The 20,985-nt window shown below is 38.4% G+C and overlaps 4 protein-coding genes and 1 long non-coding RNA gene across 7 annotated transcripts; 2 read left to right on the top strand and 3 right to left on the bottom strand.

Moving 5' to 3' along the window:
- The first annotated feature begins 324 nt into the window (after window positions 1-324).
- LOC124321048 (voltage-dependent calcium channel subunit alpha-2/delta-1-like) lies at window positions 325-8,958 on the top strand. Its single transcript, XM_046783958.1, has 22 exons — window positions 325-513; window positions 3,548-3,743; window positions 3,808-4,015; window positions 4,676-4,711; window positions 4,773-4,908; window positions 4,973-5,077; window positions 5,157-5,256; window positions 5,323-5,484; window positions 5,575-5,748; window positions 5,818-5,916; window positions 5,996-6,082; window positions 6,157-6,210; window positions 6,284-6,454; window positions 6,517-6,707; window positions 6,782-6,927; window positions 6,997-7,207; window positions 7,275-7,620; window positions 7,683-7,902; window positions 7,967-8,099; window positions 8,158-8,291; window positions 8,363-8,442; window positions 8,522-8,958. The coding sequence occupies exons 1-22, from the start codon at window positions 365-367 to the stop codon at window positions 8,618-8,620; spliced, it is 3,237 nt and encodes a 1,078-aa protein (XP_046639914.1). The 5' UTR covers window positions 325-364; the 3' UTR covers window positions 8,621-8,958.
- On the bottom strand, window positions 1,216-2,934 carry LOC124321049 (EP300-interacting inhibitor of differentiation 3-like). The gene is made up of 7 exons (XM_046783959.1): window positions 2,726-2,934; window positions 2,577-2,657; window positions 2,376-2,518; window positions 2,117-2,320; window positions 1,812-2,055; window positions 1,627-1,745; window positions 1,216-1,559 (listed from the first exon to the last, which is right to left on the bottom strand). The coding sequence occupies exons 1-7, from the start codon at window positions 2,814-2,816 to the stop codon at window positions 1,470-1,472; spliced, it is 972 nt and encodes a 323-aa protein (XP_046639915.1). The 5' UTR covers window positions 2,817-2,934; the 3' UTR covers window positions 1,216-1,469.
- Window positions 8,959-10,063: 1,105 nt separating the features above from the next.
- On the bottom strand, window positions 10,064-11,208 carry LOC124321050 (muscle-specific protein 20-like). The gene is made up of 4 exons (XM_046783960.1): window positions 11,068-11,208; window positions 10,769-10,974; window positions 10,581-10,701; window positions 10,064-10,469 (listed from the first exon to the last, which is right to left on the bottom strand). Exons 1-4 carry the CDS (start codon window positions 11,092-11,094, stop codon window positions 10,278-10,280), a joined length of 546 nt encoding a protein of 181 aa, XP_046639916.1. The 5' UTR covers window positions 11,095-11,208; the 3' UTR covers window positions 10,064-10,277.
- Window positions 11,209-13,754: 2,546 nt separating this feature from the next.
- LOC124321169 lies at window positions 13,755-15,263 on the top strand. Of its 3 annotated transcripts, none has more exons than XR_006914172.1 (5): window positions 13,755-13,896; window positions 14,260-14,514; window positions 14,577-14,733; window positions 14,803-14,905; window positions 14,974-15,263. It is a non-coding gene; the product is annotated as an uncharacterized LOC124321169 (long non-coding RNA). The 3 variants fall into 3 exon arrangements; XR_006914173.1 differs by having other exon boundaries at window positions 14,970-15,263; XR_006914171.1 differs by having other exon boundaries at window positions 14,803-15,263.
- An 877-nt stretch (window positions 15,264-16,140) lies between these two features.
- Window positions 16,141-20,907, bottom strand: LOC124321301 (exportin-6-like). Its single transcript, XM_046784221.1, has 17 exons — window positions 20,717-20,907; window positions 20,439-20,642; window positions 20,247-20,366; window positions 19,944-20,187; window positions 19,578-19,889; window positions 19,328-19,502; window positions 18,871-19,234; window positions 18,515-18,801; window positions 18,331-18,453; window positions 17,946-18,267; window positions 17,529-17,874; window positions 17,289-17,463; window positions 17,109-17,220; window positions 16,962-17,043; window positions 16,725-16,909; window positions 16,427-16,657; window positions 16,141-16,347 (listed from the first exon to the last, which is right to left on the bottom strand). The coding sequence occupies exons 1-17, from the start codon at window positions 20,717-20,719 to the stop codon at window positions 16,249-16,251; spliced, it is 3,384 nt and encodes a 1,127-aa protein (XP_046640177.1). The 5' UTR covers window positions 20,720-20,907; the 3' UTR covers window positions 16,141-16,248.
- Window positions 20,908-20,985: the final 78 nt, after the last annotated feature.

Here is a 20,985-nt window from a genome sequence, read left to right as displayed (position 1 = left end):
TTAATTGAAGCGACATTTTTCGTTCAAGCAAAAAACAAAAATAAAATAAAATAGTGATTCCTTTGTGTTTCCATTTTTGTTTGTTTCACTTTGATGTTTTTCATTTTTCAACCGGGTTCTAACGCTCTTAAGAAAATCTATGCGTCGGGAGTGTAAGCTAGAACCGCTATGTGGACATCTGTGATCGATACTTGGCCGAGTGCAAGTCGTTTCGGCATCGATTCGACAGAAAGGTTGTATATGCGCACATGGAACGTCGGCGTGATACGCATCCAGCTGAAAGGAAGAGGGTGGTGCGGCGGTGGTCTATAACGTGCAGGCACGGGGCAGCGCCAGTCGCTGTCGGGACACGGCCCCGTTTAAGATGGCTTCCACGATAGGACACTGCTCGAATTTTCGATGCCCGTCCTTGCTTTTCCCGTTCATTATTAGCGTCTGTTTTTCTTTGGGTTCTTTTCGATTCGTCTCTGGTCTCAATCCGATGTCGGACCTCTCTCTGCCATCTGAAGCGAAGTGAGTTTTGATTCTTATCTCTTTCGCTTATCATTCTTTCCCGCCACTTTGATTCGATTGCAATCTCTTTGATCCGAGTCGACCTTTTCCAATTGTTGACTCACTCCTCTCGTTCTCTTAAGTCGACACGAACGCAAAAAAAAAGGACATGAGAAATGCCGTCGGATTATGACGACACCCAGAGAGAGAACTTGTTCCACTTCCATGACACGGGAATTCTACTTATCCCTGACCAATTTCTGTTATTACAAGTTTCAGACGTATTGATTTTTAGGATACTCTGAAGGATCGCTAGCTGGCTATCAAGCGGAATCTAGAGTCCGCCGTGGACTAACTCGTTTCAACGGGGCAGCACGGAACGACGAATTCCGCACCGTTTTCTGGCCTACTTTTAGTGTACCGAGTGTATTTTGGATCTTTTCCACCAAAATACGACGCTTTCAAGAGTATCCCTTGTTCGTTCTATCGACGAGTAATTTGTTAGCCTCTCCCTTGTCCAACGAGCCATTAAAAATTTTCAAAATAAATCCTTTAGTGGACATTGTACAAGTACCGATGGAGAATTAGGACAAGGAGACAATTTACAACGTAAATAACCCTAGCCGTGAAACAATTTTAAGATGACTTAGGAGTACGGAATAGCTCTTTGCCGCCAGTATTAACACGTATTCAGATTTTCCCATGAGGCTTTGCACGTTAAAATAAACATTGAATGGTTTATTCCGTGTAAAATATTGTACAATAATTTCTGGGTTGCTCACAACAAACAAGCCTTTACTGACTTTAAAACAATTTCTTCTTTCATCATCTTTTTCTTTTTTTTTCAATTTTAAGATAGATACGAAGAGTCCGGATTATGAGGAAACAGAATGGAAAGAATAGGAATTAAGAACAGGTCACATGACATCAGAGTTTCACACTTCAGTAAATGCCGCAACTTGCTTTCTCTGCACAACTTAGTTATGGCGGGGGCGTTTGTGAAAGGAACTCTTTTTCGACTTCGGATCAATGGCAGCGCTTTTTAGACCCAATCCTTGAGATATTGCCTGCGTTTACAAAATGATATTATTTAAATGTAAACTGGAATCATTTCACGTCATTAAAACCACGTACTTGCCACCTTCTCTGGTCAAGCGACAGTACCAATTGCTTCTTAGACACTGCCTCTTGAGCCTGAGACGAAGAAGTTTTCTTAGGTACAACCCTCAACGAAGGCAAGCCATTTTCGCCATCTGCAATCAAAAAGAAATTAAATTGGTTGTATAAAAAAAACTCCTCAATAATGGAGAAAGATTTACCTTCGTTGATTGAGACGTGACCGTCCTTGATGAGAAAACTTATGTAGAATATGTTCTCTACTGAATTTGAAAACGACGTCGGATCGATAACAAAGTGATAAAACGAAATGGGCTTCTCGTTATTTGCCTTATATTCTTTTGCCAAGCACTTCATAATGTACTCGACATGTTTAGCAACTGCAGTGTTTTGATCCTCTTCTGCAATGTCGTCCAATTTTTTTGGCTGCAATAGTTGAGCGACGACCTGTAACAGAAATTTCGCGTAAAACTTAAGTGGTACAATTAACGTGTCACGTCGACTTTACTTTTTCTTGAGGATTTCGGGGCTGCCGTTGCCGTCGTTCTTTGGGAACAGCCTCATGTTTGTGGAGTACAACAGCACCAAGTAAAGGTTTTAAAGGCACACAGCGATTAAAACGTGGCTGGACCATTTGGTCCAGCTTTTTCTTTATTTTGTCTTCGCTCTGTGATTCTGATTGCCTGCTTTCATCACCATCCACCAATCTGACCTAAGATATATTATGTTTTACGTGATATTTTGTATCTGAATATCAGCAGTCTTACTATTCTGTTTGCAAAATCCGTTGCTCTGAAGTTCCAACTGCTTGCAGCGACTCGTCTGATTCTCTGATGGTTGATGGCAGCAAGTTTGCTGAAAGCAACAATGTCCAACCTCGCTTGGGAAGCATTGACATTTTTACCATCGTCTAGAATTTTCAAGTTGTTAAACTATATCAGATTTATTTAGCAGAACAGTAAACTTGCATTCATCAAAGATCCGGTCCAGTTGGGTGATTTTTCTATCAAGGGATTTATTCCCAGGCTCAGTTAGATTCAACTCCTCAACTTTAAAAACAAAACAAATGTGGTAATTAAAAAATAGCAGGGAACACCAAAGCACAACTTAGGCCTACCATTGAGGGATTCAATAATATCTTGAATTTGCATTCGGGCATCTGTGTCAGCTTCGCCTATTTGTTCTTGTCCATCGGCTTCGGCTGCCATTCTAATTTTCTTTCACTATGGAACAAAATTCAAGAAACAAATATCTGAAAACACTTCCACTTTCAAACCGTCCAGCAGTTTGTCTCATTGAAATCAACCATGCTACAAAAGGCGCGAAAACACCAACTGACATCTCTCTAGGCGTCTGCTGTAGTTTATTTGGAAACTTGTGAACGTCTCACTGCTGCACCAAGTGGCTGACTAAAATACACAATTTTATTTTTAGAATGAAAAGGGGATATTCATTTAAAAATCAAAATTTTCTTTTTACTAAATTGTTTAGGGCTTAAGCGAACTTGCTAAAACATCATTTTTATTACATAAATCATGGATTTTGCGAAAATATATTTAGTGTCGGATTCGGCCACTAGAGCTACTTTTTTCTATTATTGCACAGTAATTGCACAATAAAAAACACGAGAGAAAAGGCCTTTGCGATGGTATGACGAAAATCTCTCTTTCCCCCTAAAATCTATAATCCCATTGACCTTCGCTTCTAAGGAGAAAACCAAAATTCTTTTCTTCTTTTCAAAAAAGTCTTTAAAAAAAAAACTTTGTCCATTTCAGTTCCCAGCCAGAAAAATTGGCATACAATCACTTAATGTTGATGTTACCCCATACCCATAATGATATAAAACTTAAATAATGGCCGGGAGACAATTAAGCTCTAAACTGCGTTGTATGAGTCACCGACAATTAATTGATATCTGGATTCGTTTCGGTATATTTAGCATTGAAAAATTGGGACTGCAAATAACTCAAGGATTGGCGAACCTCATCGATGAAGTCAGCGGTAAGATTGAGCTGGCCAAAAAGTACAACAACGAGAACGCATTCTTTCTGGAGCCTGTACATGGAGAGGATGTGCTGGAGGAAGCCATTGAAAAACTCGAACCCATGTTCCAGCGAAGAATTCGCGCTGTCGAGGTCTGTAGTACATTTTTCAGGCCTTATTGAATTTTCACACGACGTTTATTTTTCTGATTGATAGGACATTGCCGCTAGAGCCGAAGAATTGGCATTGGCACACGAATACGAGGAGCAGCCGCAATCGAATCAAGTGCATTTTATTAACGGCAAGGAATGGGACGATCCTGCTTTGAACGAATCTACTGCGACCAGTTCACAGTTTGGTCAATCTCTCTTTGTTAACACGAATTCATCAGCTGTTCATCTACCACTTCATACCTATGAAGGCTGTAAGTATAAACAGTTTTATAACATCGCTGAAACAAATTGTCCGATAGTCTAGTGCCATACACAGGTATATAAATACCTTAAGCTTTTAGCGTAGTTTCTTATAAGAATAAAACCAGATGGCAACTTTTTGGCGTCAGCAGTGCCGACTCTTTTTAGCCAGATGGTGTTTCCCATAACACACTTGCCCACGCAGGGATCCGTTCGCTAAAATAACATCTAAAGGCTTTTTGTGTTTGTTAGTAAGGGGTATTCGGATGTCGTTTGTTTGTTACGTCATTGGAATTCTAGAGAAATGCTATGCAAGCTGTATGAGGTATTTATGGGCTGACTATGTAGGAGGCGGAATGACGTGTATAATTACTTCAAATTCTTTGACGGCGTGCCATACTGTCGGGCTCTGTGTATTGATAGCTCGCAATGGGGAAAATGTCACCAACCAGATTAAGTGATGCGACTAACGATAGGTCGGCATCACGCATAACTTACATAGCTTGGCGTATCCTCTCTATTCACAGTTACAATGTAAAATACTAACATATTTAGCAAATAGTTTTTGAGCTATAAACTTTTTGCTCAAGTTTTCAGTGGGGTTTCTTTGCTAAAGTTTAATTTGCATCCACTTATTGTTATTTATTAACTATTTTTGCGATGTTCACCAGGGATGTGGCATCGATTCAAACCCATCTGGTATGAGGGTAAGTGCCAATTTTCTAACTTGGTAAGAAGATGAGATTATAAGAGTAAATCAATCAACAGATGTGGAAACGATCAACGCAATGATGTGGAGCGATCGGTTGGATGACATTTTCGCTGAGAATCTCAAACGTGATCCTACAATCTATCAGTATTTCGCAAGTAAAGAAGGCGTGCTACGCTACTTTCCTGCTCATAGGTGAACCAGTTCTCATGTTTAACATGGGAAAATTAATTTTTAAATGATAAAAACTTGTTTCTAGGTGGCGGACAAATGTTAATCAACACGACACTTTCGATGCTCGCCATCGCCCGTGGTTTACCCAAAGTATATCATCTCCTAAGGATCTCTTAATCTTAATAGACGTGTGAGTTTTAACATTTGTACAAATAATCGAGTATTTCTTGAATGAGATTTTGATCATTTTGTTTCCGTTTGCTATTTAGGAGTGGCAGTATTCACGGCCCTACATTTGAAATTCTCAAAATCACAGTGAAACGTTTACTTGGCACTCTTACTCAGCACGACTATTTTAATGTTCTCCAGGTATACTAAATAGAATCACCTGTTTGTTCTTCTTCAGACAATTAACCCATATTACTTTGATCGCAGTTTAACGAAACAGTGTCTTGGCTTCTGCCGTGTTCCGATTCATTAATGTCGGCCACCACTCGAAATAAGCGACTGATCTACCAGGCGCTAGACCATATTGTACCACTGGGCAAAGCAAGCTTTGCCAATGCTCTCAATTTCACATATCACTACATTCTCGAGGTAGGCTACTATATTTTTTTTTCCAGCCACGGCTTTCTGGAGCATTTGGGTGAACTAAAAATACAAAAATAAGACATTTATTTATCCAAGTTGGAAGAGGCTAGGAATAGCAAACTAACAACTGGCTCTGAAAGCAGTAATTGCCATCTGGCCGTTGTACTGATAAGCGATGGCGGCACGGAGTTTCCGGCGGACCAGGTCGAAATGATCACCAATAACTCAGTGACAAGACAAACACGATTATTTACGCTTGCCGTGGGACCGGTAAAAATTTAACTCCAATAATGTACAAAAATAGATACCAAATTACTAACTGATTATGTAACCCATTAGCATCCGATTCCGACACTTAACCTCCGAAACATTTCTTGTTCAACCAACGCCTTTCACGGAGCCATTTTAACTTACGGCGCCATCCAAAGTAAAGTTCAGGTAAATTGACGAAAAATATTGTTATCTGTGTATTGGGGTGAATAAATATTCATCATATTTAATGGTAACACTTGTTCAGGGCTATCTGCAAGTTCTTAGCCGCCCATTGGCTCTATCTCAAGACAGCTCACTCATCGACTGGAGTCTACCTTATCAGGACGCCGCAGTAATTATTCACATATGTTATGTTATACGGTACGTAATTTAAATTGGAAACTAATTACGTATTCAAATTTCCAGGGTTCTGGAACAGTCGTAACGGTCTCCAAACCAGTTTTCCAACGAGGTGAAAATGTAAGATTTCGACTCAAAAATATTCAAATTCAAATTTATAGTTACTGTACAACGAAATCATTTTCCGCCATAGCTCAGCCAGTCACTCCTGGGTGTGGCTGGAGTAGACATACCAATATCTACCTTTGATCACGCATTACCCGACTCGCAACTGGGATTTGGAGGCCACAAAATGGTTGTCATGGGCGGTACGGGTAACGTTGTACTGCATTCAAATCTGGAAACGCAGAATTCTTACGTCGAGGTTTGTATACGAAATAAGTTTTTAAAAAGGGACCAGCTTATCCAGTTCTAATGGTTCTCTAGGATCCACCGATGGTAGATTACGAAGACTTGGAGCCTATGGGAAACTGGTCTGATTCACTCCGCGAGCAACTGATCGATAGAAAGACCGGATCGCAAAATTATGATTCAATCGTATTGACGCCTGACGACGCCTATCTTATTGAGCAGCGGCGGACCTGGTACTTCCGGCCAATATCCAAGACTGCTTACACGTACAACATTTTGCTGTGAATTTGACGTTATTATTATTATATCTAAATCAAAAATTGTTATCTATTGTTCACAGATTGGCGGTGTCGATCAATGACGGAGCTAACATAATCGTTCCCAATCTTGAACTCCAGGGTAAAGTGTCGTGGAACAATCAAACGATTACCAGAGCCGCTCCCTGGGAATTCTGTACCAACCTGCGCCCATACACCAATTATTCAAGTACCACTTTAGCTCACCCCCTATAATTGTCAACATTTTTTTGCTAATCAATGAATTAATCATACTCAGATCAGCGAGAAACAGCAGATTACTTTAGCCAGTTGAGTCAGCGTTTTGAGCGTGGCGGCGAAGGCTGTGACCAATCGGCGTTGAGTCATTTATTGTGGGATTTAGAGATGACGATGAACGTGTCTCAAATGTGGACAACTCCGTCAGATCGACGAGTTCATTCACGTTTTGTGTCTACAACTGGCGGTGTCACACGAATGGAATCTAGAACGTAAATTTCATTTTTTAACTACATTAGACTTAATTCATGAATTCATTCTGTTTTGTTCTTTTCTTAGTCGAGCTTACCTCCAAGAAGATTTAACCGATCCGCGTAACAGCTCCCTATTTCTTCGGTTAGCTCATTCACCACAGGCTTCCATCTTAATTCGTCCCCCTTTGAGTCGCAGTGAAGATTATCTGGTAGCCTCAAAAATATCGTCCAAGGAGCAATTCCTGGCGGTAGCGGGGGCTCTTGTCGGTAAAGAGACACTCCTGTCCATCTGGAGAAACGCGGTTGAAGCTTTCAACGTCAGTGACCACATGCAACTTTATTGGTTGGACGAAGGCGGATACGTCATAGCTTCTAATCAAATCAATATTTCTCCAGGGAGCTTCATCGGTTCCAAAAATGTTGATCCTCAGGTCAGTTGGCATATTTATATGGTGAGTTATTTCAGATAATTCTATTTAGCACCTTTCTACAGTTGATGCAAAGCTTGACGCTGGGTTCGGATCCGCTGTACGAACGAATTACCATCGTGAAGAGGGCCGTGAATTGTCCCATATTCGTCAAATCTGTTCCAATTTCTTCCGCTTCGATTTTCGGTGCCAGGTGGTTGTCGAATTTGAGCACCACTCTGTTTGGAATTTCTCAAATCCTGTACGCCTTGGTAGCCAGTCTATTATGGACTGGGAAAGCGTCCGGTAAGTTAACACTTCAAAAATTTAATTCGATTTTAGTTTACGTGATTCTATGGTATGCTTATAGCAACATTCCAAGCCGAAATGGAGTTGGACAAACTTAGACCAGCTCGAGTAGACTCCCATCTGTGCTCGAAGGAATATGTTCTTTATCAGCTGAGAGCGGCACAGCAAAAGCTACATAATATCCCATGTTCTACGTAAGATTTCATACAGAACAAAGTCTCGTACGACGATTTAAAACAATTTGATTGATAGGTTTTGCGCGGGACAAAACAGCACGACCCGAGATATCCTAATCCAACCGATGGTTGAAAGTAGTTCCGTAATTATTGCTGCTACAGCCCCGTGTCGCTGCAGTTCTCCAGTTATCCGGCATGGCTTGATTCACGGTAAACAGAAATAACAACAAAGCCGTAGCCGTAGCACACAAAATAATAATTAAAACATGTTTCGCATTTAGTGGAAAATGAGATGGAGCAGTGCCAGGTCCACCGAAAATATCGCAAGTCATCAGAGCACTGTTACGCCAGTGATCCACGGGTATACACGAATAAAACCAAGTAAATGCAACCCGTAAAATTTAATGACGTCTGTGTGCGTGTTGGTTTCTTGTTTACAGGAAAACTCGTTGGAATGTTCTGGCCGTTCTTTGTACAACACAGCACTGATGTTCCCCACGTTGGTTTTCATCTTTTTAGTCGTCTGGATTATTCGCTGAGAAAATCGCGCTTATTATCTCTATCCTATATGAACCTAGTGTGCCGGAGTCCTTATTATTTAATCGATTTACACGCTATCCATGGATTATAATTACAATTTTTGTAAGTCGAAGCTAAAGAGAGAGAGAAAGAAAGGTGCGCCTTATATTTATCTCGAAAATTTGGGGGTTGTCGGGACAGTATATATAGCATCCAGCTATTTTCGGAAGTGCAATATTTCCCCCCACCTTCTTTCCAATTGAATGAAACTGAGATATATTTAAAAACTTTTAATTTCTAGTCATTTGTTAGATTTCTAGACAAATAAATCTACTCAATACTGAGTTACTGACTCTCACAACTTTGCTAATGGTCATTCAGTGTGCAGTTAAATCATTTTATTATTACATAAAAGAGCAGTATAGGAAAAATACCAACTAGCGAAGTAAAAAATAAAATAAAATAATAGTTAAAAGTAAAAAGAAAAGTATTAAATTAAAATGAAAAGTATGAATCTGCTGCTACCCTTTTTTTCAAATACCATAGTCTAGACTTATTTCTTTGATAAAGAACTTTGTCAGTTTGACGTTCACATGGAATTTGACATGGCTTTTCAAACTGTGGAGTCACAGCTGGCTGGGTTGGAGCAAAAAGGATCAGTTTTTTTTTTGCGTGGGTGGGGGGTGGAGCGGAGGAGGACGGAAACCTTTTTCGCACGTACAAAAAGCTATTTTCCCATCGGATATGCAAGAGTGACAATGATGATCTGACGACTACGCTTCGCGTGCGGGAAAAATCGTTTTTTGGCATTCCTGTATGCGTAGCCATCGTTTTCTTTTCTTTATCTTTTAACTGAAGCGCGCGCTACGGTAAAAATACAATTTCATTAAGATTTTGACTATGAAATAGATTTTCTTTCCCGTGGGAAACGTTCTTTAAGTGATGAAATAATAGTTGTACCGGTACGTTATTTATTAGTAATAAAAAGACGTGGGGGGTAACGAAGAAGGCTTGGATGTTTTATTTATAAAGTGATCCCGGTGTAGAATGTTACACTTGAGAAATGTCACAGCTCAGCCATATGTTTCGAATAACGAAGAACGGAACAAGCTTCAGCTGTTCCTTCTCACACACTTTTCTCAACAATAAACAGCCAACGAAACATTCCCGTGTTGAACTTTAAACATGAAATAAACGAAAGATAAAAGCTGGATAAGATAAAATTCGAACTTAAAACATTTTGCTGGACTTTTTTATAACATCACTGTTGCTGTGCTAGAACAAAAAGCACAATTTAGTGTCTTGTAAAATTTAAAAAATGGACGTAGATAGGACTTCGAGTGTTCAAAAATTGTATTATCAAGCAATAAATGATTTCAGTTTACCATTCTATCTAATTCACAGACAGACAATAATTCAGATAACAAATAAAAATTTCTGAAACTCAGCATTATTTCGTCTTCTTCCTTTCTTAAAATTGCTCCTGGAACTTTATGCGCCTCCCATGTGATCCATATCTTAACGATATTAACACATCTTTTTTTTAAGATTTTCTCTCCAAATACTTGTAAAAAAAGCAAAAAGATTTAAAAAATGCAACAAAGAAATCCCCTAAACTGTGATGCCGATAAAGACAAAGTCAAATAAAATAGGCGTCCGTCTTGACTATGAGCTAATTTATTTGTTCAGGATGATCTTCCTGCCGGCACCCATGTTCTGGCCAGCTTGAGTAGCTCCTTTGTTGGTACCAGCTTGGAGACCAATAGCGGTTTTGCCTGCCGCAATAACGTCATCGGAGAATTCACGTTTATTTTCCTCAGAGGGTTTTGGGCCCAACCACGGTCCTTGCCACTCGGGGTGCTTGTATGTCTATTTATTAGTGACGAAAATAGAAAGGCAAACAAACGGTCGGTGGTCAAAAACATTCGGCAATAATGTAAACTTGTGTGATATGAAATTGGTGGTTGGAATACTACTCACCGTTCTGCCTAGAGCGAAAATGGTAGTTGTGATTTGAGAAATATCTTTCTTCTCCCACAGATCAACCGTTTGGAAAACATCTAGTTCGGCGACTCCGTACGCCATGATGGCCTTTTGAAACCTAATAAGGGAAAAAATTGTATTCATCAGACATTGAAAGTCAGTTTGGTCTACGATTATTTTCTTACTTTTGGATATTCTCCATCAGCTTGAATTGGGCGCCGGATGTGTTGATCTTCGGGACAGAGCCAGGTGCCAATTTGTTGATGAGATGACAAAGGATTTGGCCGTCACGAAGAGCATCCTCGTAGGGGGCCTGGAATTTTTCGCCCAAAATCTGTTCGATCCATTCCTGAGCTTCGCGCTCTTCCTCTGGGTTGCGCTTGGCGAAGATCTATAGATAAGATAATCCAATAAGACGTGAGAAATCTTCACCGGGCACAGCAAATAATTTAAAAAAATTATCCAATTGACTTTTGTGATATACCTTAGCTTGAACTTGTCGTTGCAACATTTTAAAAATTGGTAGAGTAGAGTTATCGGAAGAGTGAGGATATGTAGAGGAATTGGAGTGTTCAAGACTTGAGAGTCGACCAACTGATGATTGCAAGACGCGGAGCTATCACTTAAATAGGTGGCCAAGCGCAGGCATTTTGCTGCAGTTTGGGTTAGAACAAACTAATTGCCTCACAGCATCAAAAATATCCTCCAATCAGCTGGCTGCTAGCTCCACGCTTCCGAGCACTAGAGGCAAAAGTCAACATAAAATTTCAACACAACCCCGAGACGGTAAAGCGAAAGGGAAAAAAAAGGCACAACGTGAGTGAGTGAGTGAGAAGAAGATAGAACTAGAACAAGAAAACATCAGAAATCTAAAAAAAAAAAAAGCAAAGGCCCAAAGTAGAAAGAAAGTCAAGGTCTAACAGCTTCTAGTATAAGCTAGCGTCTCCTTAATCCTTCTAGAATCTTCACAAAACGTCGGAAAAAGAATAGACTAACGAGTTCTATTTCAGTTTTCTGAATAGGTTTATTTTGCAGAACAATATCTCTGGTCTTTGAAATACATACGTCCGGGTGTTAATTTGATCCCAAAACTAATAGATCTGGAACATGTATTCATTAATTTATATAAACTGAGTTAAAAGTTGACTGTTGCTGCTGGTTTCTTTGTGTTTGATACCATATTATTAGATATGAAAGATAAATAAATCAGGCTATATTGCAAAGATCGTGAATTCCCAGCAACTAAAACTGTTTACAATTGGAACGCTTTTTAATCCTAATATGATGAATAACAGCCACGAGTCTGCGAGGGGGTCGCGGTCTGACAAAAAAGGGTGCAGCCGCGCATATCTGGCATAACTTCTCGCCTACGTGTCACACAACAGAATAGCGTGCACTGCTGTGCTGACTACTGACGACCTCATTTGTCACAACTCCAAAATTAGATAAATGTTTAAAATATTGCGCGACATTCTTTTCTAATCTAAAAATATGTTACTACGACTATAGGGTAACGTAAAGGATATCGATTTGTAAATCTCTTGTTTCATTTTCCATGAATATTACGTGTGGACTGATCGTGATTGAAGATGATACCACAAAATGAATAAAGCTCAAGTGAATCAGGGATAAATTGGTTAGCGCTATATGTCAAAAGATTGACACGATGACGAGCGAAGTCATGAATACGAATAACCAGTAAGCCAGACAAAAAATAAAATAAAGTAAAATAAAATAAATAAACATTGAAAAAAATAGGTAGACTTGACTAGACTGAGAAGGTATATCGGTATCGCACGGAAAGGGTGAAGGAGCGGAAGGAAAAAGGAAAAAAATGGAAGGAGTGTGACCACAGATCTAAATAAAGAACTTTACGTTCTCTATATTGGACTTCCCCTCACTAGGTCATCACAAGAAAATCTGTTGCATTTTTTGTACTCCAAGACCTCAGTGAAATGTCCACCCAAAATTTTTTTTTTGTAATTTTATTTTCAAATTAATGTGTGCGGAACGATTAAATCAAGCGTTGCTTTGCGTTAGCTATGTTCCCATTTCAAGTATAATTCTAATCTTGCGTACGAAAATGGAAAGTTGAATGCCTGTATAGCTAACTTGTGATTATGAATAAAATTATAGTAATTTTTATTAATCGATCTTATTTTATCATCGCTGTGAATGACTTTCTTGTGTGCCATCATATGGGACATTATTTTAGACTAAAAAAACTTGGTGGCGCAGAACTCACGCGAGAAAGTTCATCAATGACTGATTGTTGTTAGACTTTTCTCATTTTTTTCTCAGCCTCTTCCAAAACCGGCCTATATTTTGTAGGATAAAATTTAAAAACAGAACTGTTGCTAGACTGAAAATAGAAAGCTGACACACCCGCGGCAAAAACTCTAGCATGTTCGACCTTTTGCTGAGTCACACTACATAAATACATTTACACTATTAAATTAGTCACAATAATCAGAGCGCGTTCAGAATTTGTTGCTGCCGAATTGTAATGAAAAAAAATATTTTTGCCGGGATCCCGTAAATATACGAAGGAATAAATACCCAAAAATCAACATGTACGAAAACATCAAACTTCGTTTGTAAAAGTCTATTGGGTACATGCAAATGGCCGGCAAATAGTCTGGAATGCTCAAATATATAGAAGATGAGTTCAACCCCTATATGAAAAAATGCTCGAAAATTTTGAAAAAGCGCACGCCAGTAAGGAGAATAAATTAAGACTCTAAGCTTCTATTTGACGTATAATTTTTCTAAATCATAGCCAACAAAAAAATTTGATTTGCCATGAAAATAAAAAATTTGATTTTGCATAAGTTTGCATCCCCCCCCCAAAAAAAAATCGTCAGGTGCTAATGCAAAAAATGCTCAAAATTGAATGATTTTTTAAAATATAATGTTTGTTACATCTAATAACATACCTTAAGAAAATTAGAGATTGGTATGATACTGAACTATTTTTTACTCAATTACCATATTATTTTCTCTACAGTATACAGTCTACGTTTAAACATCGCCAACAACCCTATAGGCATTTCTTTCAGTTTCGATAATTTAAGTTTCCCGCCGGACGTCAAATTCGGATGGGGAAAATTCGTCGTCATAGTTGATGGCCTTGATGTAATATATTGGCGCTTCCATCACACCTGTGACAAAACGATTCATAGCTCCACTGCAGATACCTCATTATAGTCGTACCTTGTTTTTCAGTTGTTTTTTAGTTTAAGATTTTTTCTTTGCAAGACAGTGCACATCTTGCACATCCCCGCACATCCCATCAACAGGACTTCTTAAAAAGGTAAACCAATCTTACACAACTACTGCGTATAAAAATTGGAAACATTGTGTGTACAATTCTTGGACCATAACTATGTGTGACATGATTAAGTGTAAGACTGAACGCCAAAATTGATGCTGCTTTTATCTAACCTTGAAATTAAAAGCACATGGTGAAGTCATTGATACGATCCTAACTTGTGTAAGACATGACTTCATCAATCACTTTAAATTGAAAATTCTATGGTGTAAAAAATTGTCTCAAGACAATTTTTTTTAACATGTATTATAATAATTTTCATGTCATGGTCAGACCTTTTTTGTTGATTTATTTTTCACGAAGTCTTTTTAAAATTAAAATTAAACTTTTTTCCTTCTTGTGTAGAAAATGGCGGAAGCACAAAATTTTGAAATGTAACAATTAGTAGTCGACGAACAGCAAACAATAGCACGATCATGGACACGCACCATCTTTAAGGGAACTTGGGGTGGCAATCTGGTTCCTGTGAGATTTATTTCGATCACCGACTGCCGTCAAAATGTCTTGACTCATTATGAAAAGTATGAATCCCCTGACATTTGTTCATGAAAATGTTTTTAGGGTTTATGGGCATGTCATTTGTCCCCAGCAAATTCACAGGTACTACTATTACTTCTTATTTTTCATTAAAAGATAGTTTTTTTTTTATTTGTTTTAAATAGGTACTTTTTAATTGAGCATTTTGATCGAACGCTGAGACAGCATTATTGCGAGCAGGCTTCAACTGCTTCATTCACGGTGCAATCAATCCGGACAACTCTTGGATCTGTGTACCTAACGAAGCACAGATCATTCTAAAGATCTCCGAATTTGGGCTGCGTAAATAAATATATTTTTAAATTATATTTTTAATCAACTTAATGTAATATGTTTAACTCTTATTATTAGACAGGAATCAAACTGCTGCCGAAAATCGAATTCGCTGTTTGAGCTCCAATCAAAGTGAGAAGGAAATAGTACCTGTAAATTGCTGTGGATAAATGACATGCACGTAAACCCTTAAAAAATTTTTATCAACAAATGTAGAAGATTCATACTTTTCATAATGATTCAAGACAGTAGATTCAGTCAGTAATCGAAATCATTCTCACAAGAACCGGATTCCCACCCCAAGTTCCCTTACAGATGGCCCCTGTCCATGATCGTGCTATTATTTGCTGTTCGTAAACTACTAATTGTAACTTTTCAAAATATTGTGCTTCCGCCATTTTCTACACATGAAGAAGGAAAAAAGTTGAATTTTAATTTTAAAAAGATTTCGTGAAAAATCAACAAAAAACGTGTGGCCGTGAGATGAAATTTATTATAATAAATGTTCAAAAAATTGTCAGGACAATTTATTCACCATAGAATTTTCAATTTAAATTGATTGATGAAGTTTAAAGTGATTGATGAAGTCATGTTTTATAAAAGTTAGGATCGTATCAATGGCTTCGCGCTTCACCATGCGCTTTTTTTAATTTCAAGATTAGGAAAAAGCAGCATCAATTTTGGCGTTCAGTCTTACACTTATCTAATGTCACGCATAGTTATGGTCCAAATTATACTATTTTAAAATAGAGCCTATACACATCTATTATGATCGATAATATCGAAAATATTTTTAAAAAATCAAATTGCGATGGAAGTTTTTAAGTTAATAAAAAAAAAACATTTTAGATATTACCGATCAAACAGATGTGAGCCTAATATTATGCCATAACTCATTAGTCCTCTAATTAAAATTCCCTCTAATAAAAAATTAATATTCCCAAAACAAAGGAAACTTGTGTTAAAAAAAAGTAAGAGGAAAAAAATTAAAACATTTCTAGGTCTAAAATGTCAATCAAAATTGAAGCTAGCTTACACAATTGTTCAAAAGGGTTCACTCTTTCTTTTCGTTCAATGCCTCAATGGCCCCATCAGCAGTGCCAGCACTATTATCAACCAAGTTATATTTTTTTTCTAATTGGTTGCACCAATATTTCATGTTTAATGTAATAAATTATAAACGCAATTTAAAAAGAGGCTTTACTTTCTTAACTTGTGAAGGATTCTTAGATTAAGATATCTCAAGTCGAAAAATGCGAATGTTCAACGAATTTTACTACAATAAATATGGGGGCGTCACTAAATCTCGGGGTTCTTGCTTAGCGGAATGGACACGGGGTCACCATTTCCCCCGAGCATTATTGTAAAATGGTTTATTAATCAAAAAGAAATTGCCAACCCTGATCTGGTAAACAATAGAATTAAGAATTTGTATTGAAAGGGAAATTCCGGATAAGGCCAAAAAATTGACAAGCGAACCCTATGAGCGACGTAGGACAGTTAACTGGGCCCAATTTAAATCCTTCAACATTGGTAGAGGCTTGCGCTGGAAATGTTGGTTGAACGGAAACATCGGAGATCATTGGTAAGTCGATGGACGTTTTGCGTAAAAGAAGGAAGATCCTAATAATAAAAAAAGGGAATAAAACCGTAGAAGATACAAACGAAGAAAAATAGAAATAATTATGTGTCATGTTTTTACCGTATCATTGGTGAAGCTACTTTTTAATGCAATTCTCTGATAGTCTTCTATCCCTTGGCAACTTAGAAGGTAATCTGGAAGGAGTTGCTGAAAGAAGGCTTCGAAATCAGGAGAAGCCATGGCATAAATAGCTAATCCTATTTCCTCTCTCAGAAGCTCGTGCGATCCATTGGTTAGTACATTCAAAAGGGTACTTATAAACTGACTGGCAATTCCATCACGGAAAACGGACTTAAAAAAACACAAATACTCTATAAACAAGAGTAGCGAAAAGTCTTTGGCACAATATCGAACTTACTTTGTGGTACAATTTCCATTTTGATTGAAGATTATCGAGGGCCTCGAGATTTTGTTTAAAAATAGTAATATCCGGCATTAAGAACGACTGTCCGTAGGAAGTCATAATGGCGATAAACTGTGGTCGATTATCCATTTGTTCGGCACGATCCAAATCTCGAGACCCGTATGTCATCAACACCGATCCTACAAATAAAGAAAAAATAAAAATCTATCCATTGCATTAGAAATTGTTTACCCTTAAAAAACGAACGCCAATGATGACGTAAAATCAAAGTCAGCAAATGGTAGAACGTTTCTTTTATATCAGGCGAGTTCACCTATAAATGACAAAAATTAGAAGAGTGATGTATAGGAAACAATACGTAAAGGCATATTTTTAGACCTGCAAGATACAAGGATGGATATGATCCAAACACAATGATAAGGTGTTAGGCAAAAAACGTTTGAACGTATTGCCTGGTTCTTGGACAACAATTTGTAAAATCCGCAAGAGCCTATATCCAAGCATAAATAACTAATTAACATGCGGTTCAATATCCCTTCTAGTTTTATAAAAACTTGCTGTTCTACTGCTCGGATTCCATGAACGTTGTCGTGTTGCAGAATTTCTTGAATATTTTGTTGTTTGAATATTTCCAGGAAGGTTTGAACCGCTTTCTCAGCGCGCCCTATTCCAAGCTGACTTAACAAGCTATCGAATATGGCCACATACAACTGAAAGATGGCTTCAGTCACCTCTGAGAAAGGAAAGAAAAATTCTTAATCAGGTTAACGTCATACAACGCGGATAATAAATTCATACCTGAATCATGAATGTAGTACGATAGCAGAATCAGAGTCGGTTCAATCCACGGACCAAGAACCGAGAATAAGGCCGCTTTTGAAGCAGTAGTTTCATCACGAACTAGGCCAGCTAAGTCAGCCAGCAAAGCCAGTGTGGATATCACAACAGATTTGCCTTGGACTAAAAACGGCGTCAATGGTTCTCTTCCCAGTTCTTGCACTAATATTCGCGTGGCCTGGGTAGCGCGATCCAAGGTCAACTGTAGGCGTGATTGTCGCTCTTCCCAATGCTGTTCTTCGGTGGTACAGTTACGCCAAGTCACAATGGCAGAACCCAAGACGCAACGCATCAATTCTCGATGAATCTAAGCATAACACACCGTCGAGTTGAGTTGACAAATTATAACATATATAATAACGAAAAGTTGAAACAAACAGCTGGTGGTAGATAACTGATTTCGTAAACTGAATGGAACACTTCCATCCACGAAGGGCAAGTCCATAAATCCGCTGTGCGTATGACGTTGACGACAGACGAGAGTAATTGCAATCCTGCCTGATACACCTTTTCTCGATTATTCTCTTTCACACTTCCAGAAGTGGCCCTCATGTTACACCAGGATGGACTAAAAACGTCGATTGCAGACGCAACAAGTGCGGAGACTAGTGAGTTCACTGGCTCTTTGGGACCATCACCGTGGGCCCACATGGATATCCAGTGACACCACGCCTGCAGAGATGACAAAACGTGTGCATGTCTATAAAAAAATAAACGGTTACACAACGAATTTTCAATATTAAAACCGGTGGTCTATGCTCACACTAAAGACAACGTGGACTTGAGCTCATCCGCAGGAATGCCGACAAAATTTAAATTAGACACCACTGATCCGTAGGAGGCCAAATCAACAAGTTTTTGAACAAGTGATTTCCCTACTTCGAAGCTAGAGATGAAGATGTATGATTATATATTTTAATGTAATTATGAAGATTGATAGTAATTACTGAGTGCAATAATCAGGCCCGGTGTGCAGTTCAGAAAGACGTCCAACAAGTTGAATCAGCATGGCAAGATCTTTGAAGAGAACCAACATTTCTTTAAGCTGATCCTTTGACTCTATCCGAACGATGTTGTTATTTGTGGTAGAAAGAGACGTTAATGATAGATAAGCCGAAGTGCATCGCTGGAAAGGTTCGTTTAATAATGAAAGTGTCTGATTTCTGACTAACTCTCCCGCAGTAACGAAAATTTCAATAGACTGATGTTGTATTTTTTGGCGTTCAGTTTCCATCTGCAATTCATGTAAAAATAAATCGTAAATAAAACTACATACTCCATGATTTATAATCCTTGAGTATACATTGCCATCAATCGCTTCGTCATCTAGTTCTTCTAGTTGGGTGATGTTACTGGCAAAAAGCGTTTTGCGGAGTACGTGTTCACTAAGGGTTACCAATGAGTCTTGGTACCGTGAAGCTAAGGAAACTCCATTAAAAATGGGTTGGCTTCCGTTGATATTGCTTGATTGCTTCACATAGTTGAGAAATACTTGCCAAGTGTCAAGGCACGATGCATAACGACCCCAGTCAGCTTGTTCGAATGTAAAGCTGAAGAAGAGGGAAAGGAACTGCGGGACGCTGAACTGTGGTAGAAGACGGCCTTCTAACCGTCTTAAGTGGTTTGATACCAACAGATGAACAAGTTCAACAAGCTTTTCAAGGAATCTAAAGAACAAACAAAATGTGATCAGTTATGAAGCATTGTTGTGACAGGGCTAGAACGAGCGTGACAAACTGAGCAAGTTCAGCTTAACTTACTGAGGACGTGGTTGCTGGGGTAAATGGACATTGTTCAAATTGTTGACAAAATGATGGAGAATAATGCAACAATTATTGAAAAGAAGTACAACAAAGTTTTCGAATTCAGCCGGGACACAGTTCTTGTAAAGGATTTCATTTACTGTTCCCAAGGCAACAACTGGAACACTAAGTTCTGCTTTCAGTTTTGGAAAATAAAATAGTAATAATAAAATAATATTCAAAGCAAAGAGTATCTATCCTTTTATACCGTTGGATGTGCTCATCATGGGTTGCAATTCTTCGGTCCCCATGCCGACAAAGCGAAAAATCAGCTCCATCAGTTGAGGAGTTACATGACTCGAGAGTGGAATCCACGTAAAAAAATGTGTCAGACATTGGAGGACGAGCCGGGCAACAGGTTCGGCTTCTGAGTTCAAAGAATGTGAACTACTATGATTTCCCGTAGACAAGTTCTGATGATGTGGAGAAGAGCTTTCAGGAGGAAGAGGATTAGTAGGTGATGGAGGTGGTGTGCTTGTTATGGAATGTGCCCGTTTTTCCCAGATAGATTGAAGCAGTCCTAACAAAAAATCGTGTTATGAATTCGTCAATCGTAGAGCTAACATGTTAATACCAGTTAGAATCGCCAATATCTGAGGTATAAGTTGTAAAAGTCTTTGCTTTAGCTCTGCTTTCCTGCTAGAAAGTAGACCATCCCTAGGTGTACCAAGCTCCTCTGATGTAGTCTGAAGGAATAGAAGTCCAAGTATGGTAGATGAACTACTAGAAGATGAAACTTGCATCAGGACATCACTAAAGAAATCTGGATACTTTTGGGGCCAATCAGATCTTGCAATATGGACAACTAATTGAACAGCCTACAAAGTAACTATAGAAATAAAGTGGACATTTAACTAAACTCTTGTGGAAGATTTACCTTGTTACGAATGAAATAAGGGGCAAACTGATGCTTTTCTAAGAGCCAGTGATATAGAGTTGTGCGCAATTCAACTTGTTCTCCATTGGATAATCCAGTCCATCCTTTAGTTATGACACCCTGTTTGATGGAAGAAGGGAAAAAATATTTTGTTCAATAAATTAAGGTAGATATTGATTTTTTATTTACTACCTCTAAAACAGTCAAGGAATACATGGCAGTCTGTGGATTCGTGGTTTGACTCAGAAAATAAAGTGCATCTTTCCAAGCTCCCTTCTGACGACTAAAGTTATCCAGAGCCTGGTGAATTTTTTCTATTTGCTCTTTGTTCGCATTTCCAGAAAAGAGTTCATTGACATATAGTTCCAGAGTAGCAAGGGAAGATGAACTTCCATCCTAAATAAATGAATATTTATAAATTCAAATGTCAGTCTGTATTTCTTATGAGTATGTTAATCATTTAAACATACCATTGCAGCAAAGATGAGTTTTTATAACCAATTAATAACATGTGCACAGTAACCAAATGATCACTGCATATTGCTTATTAAGCTAATTAAATTCTAAAACTTATCACAAAACATTATTCAATAAGCAAATGGGTTTCAATCCTGTGGTCATATTTTACGATTAACGAGAGACTATTTAGTAAAACCGTCTCAACATTGCCATTTGTTTTTACTTGTTTTTGTATTTTATCTGACGTTCCGTCCGAGCCGAGTCAAACGAGCACCAAGGT

The sequence above is a fragment of the Daphnia pulicaria genome, chromosome 1 (assembly GCF_021234035.1).
Source record: "Daphnia pulicaria isolate SC F1-1A chromosome 1, SC_F0-13Bv2, whole genome shotgun sequence".
Lineage (NCBI taxonomy): Eukaryota > Metazoa > Arthropoda > Branchiopoda > Diplostraca > Daphniidae > Daphnia > Daphnia pulicaria.
Note: the sequence above shows the minus strand (reverse complement) of the source record. Positions and strands in the feature narration are given on the sequence as shown.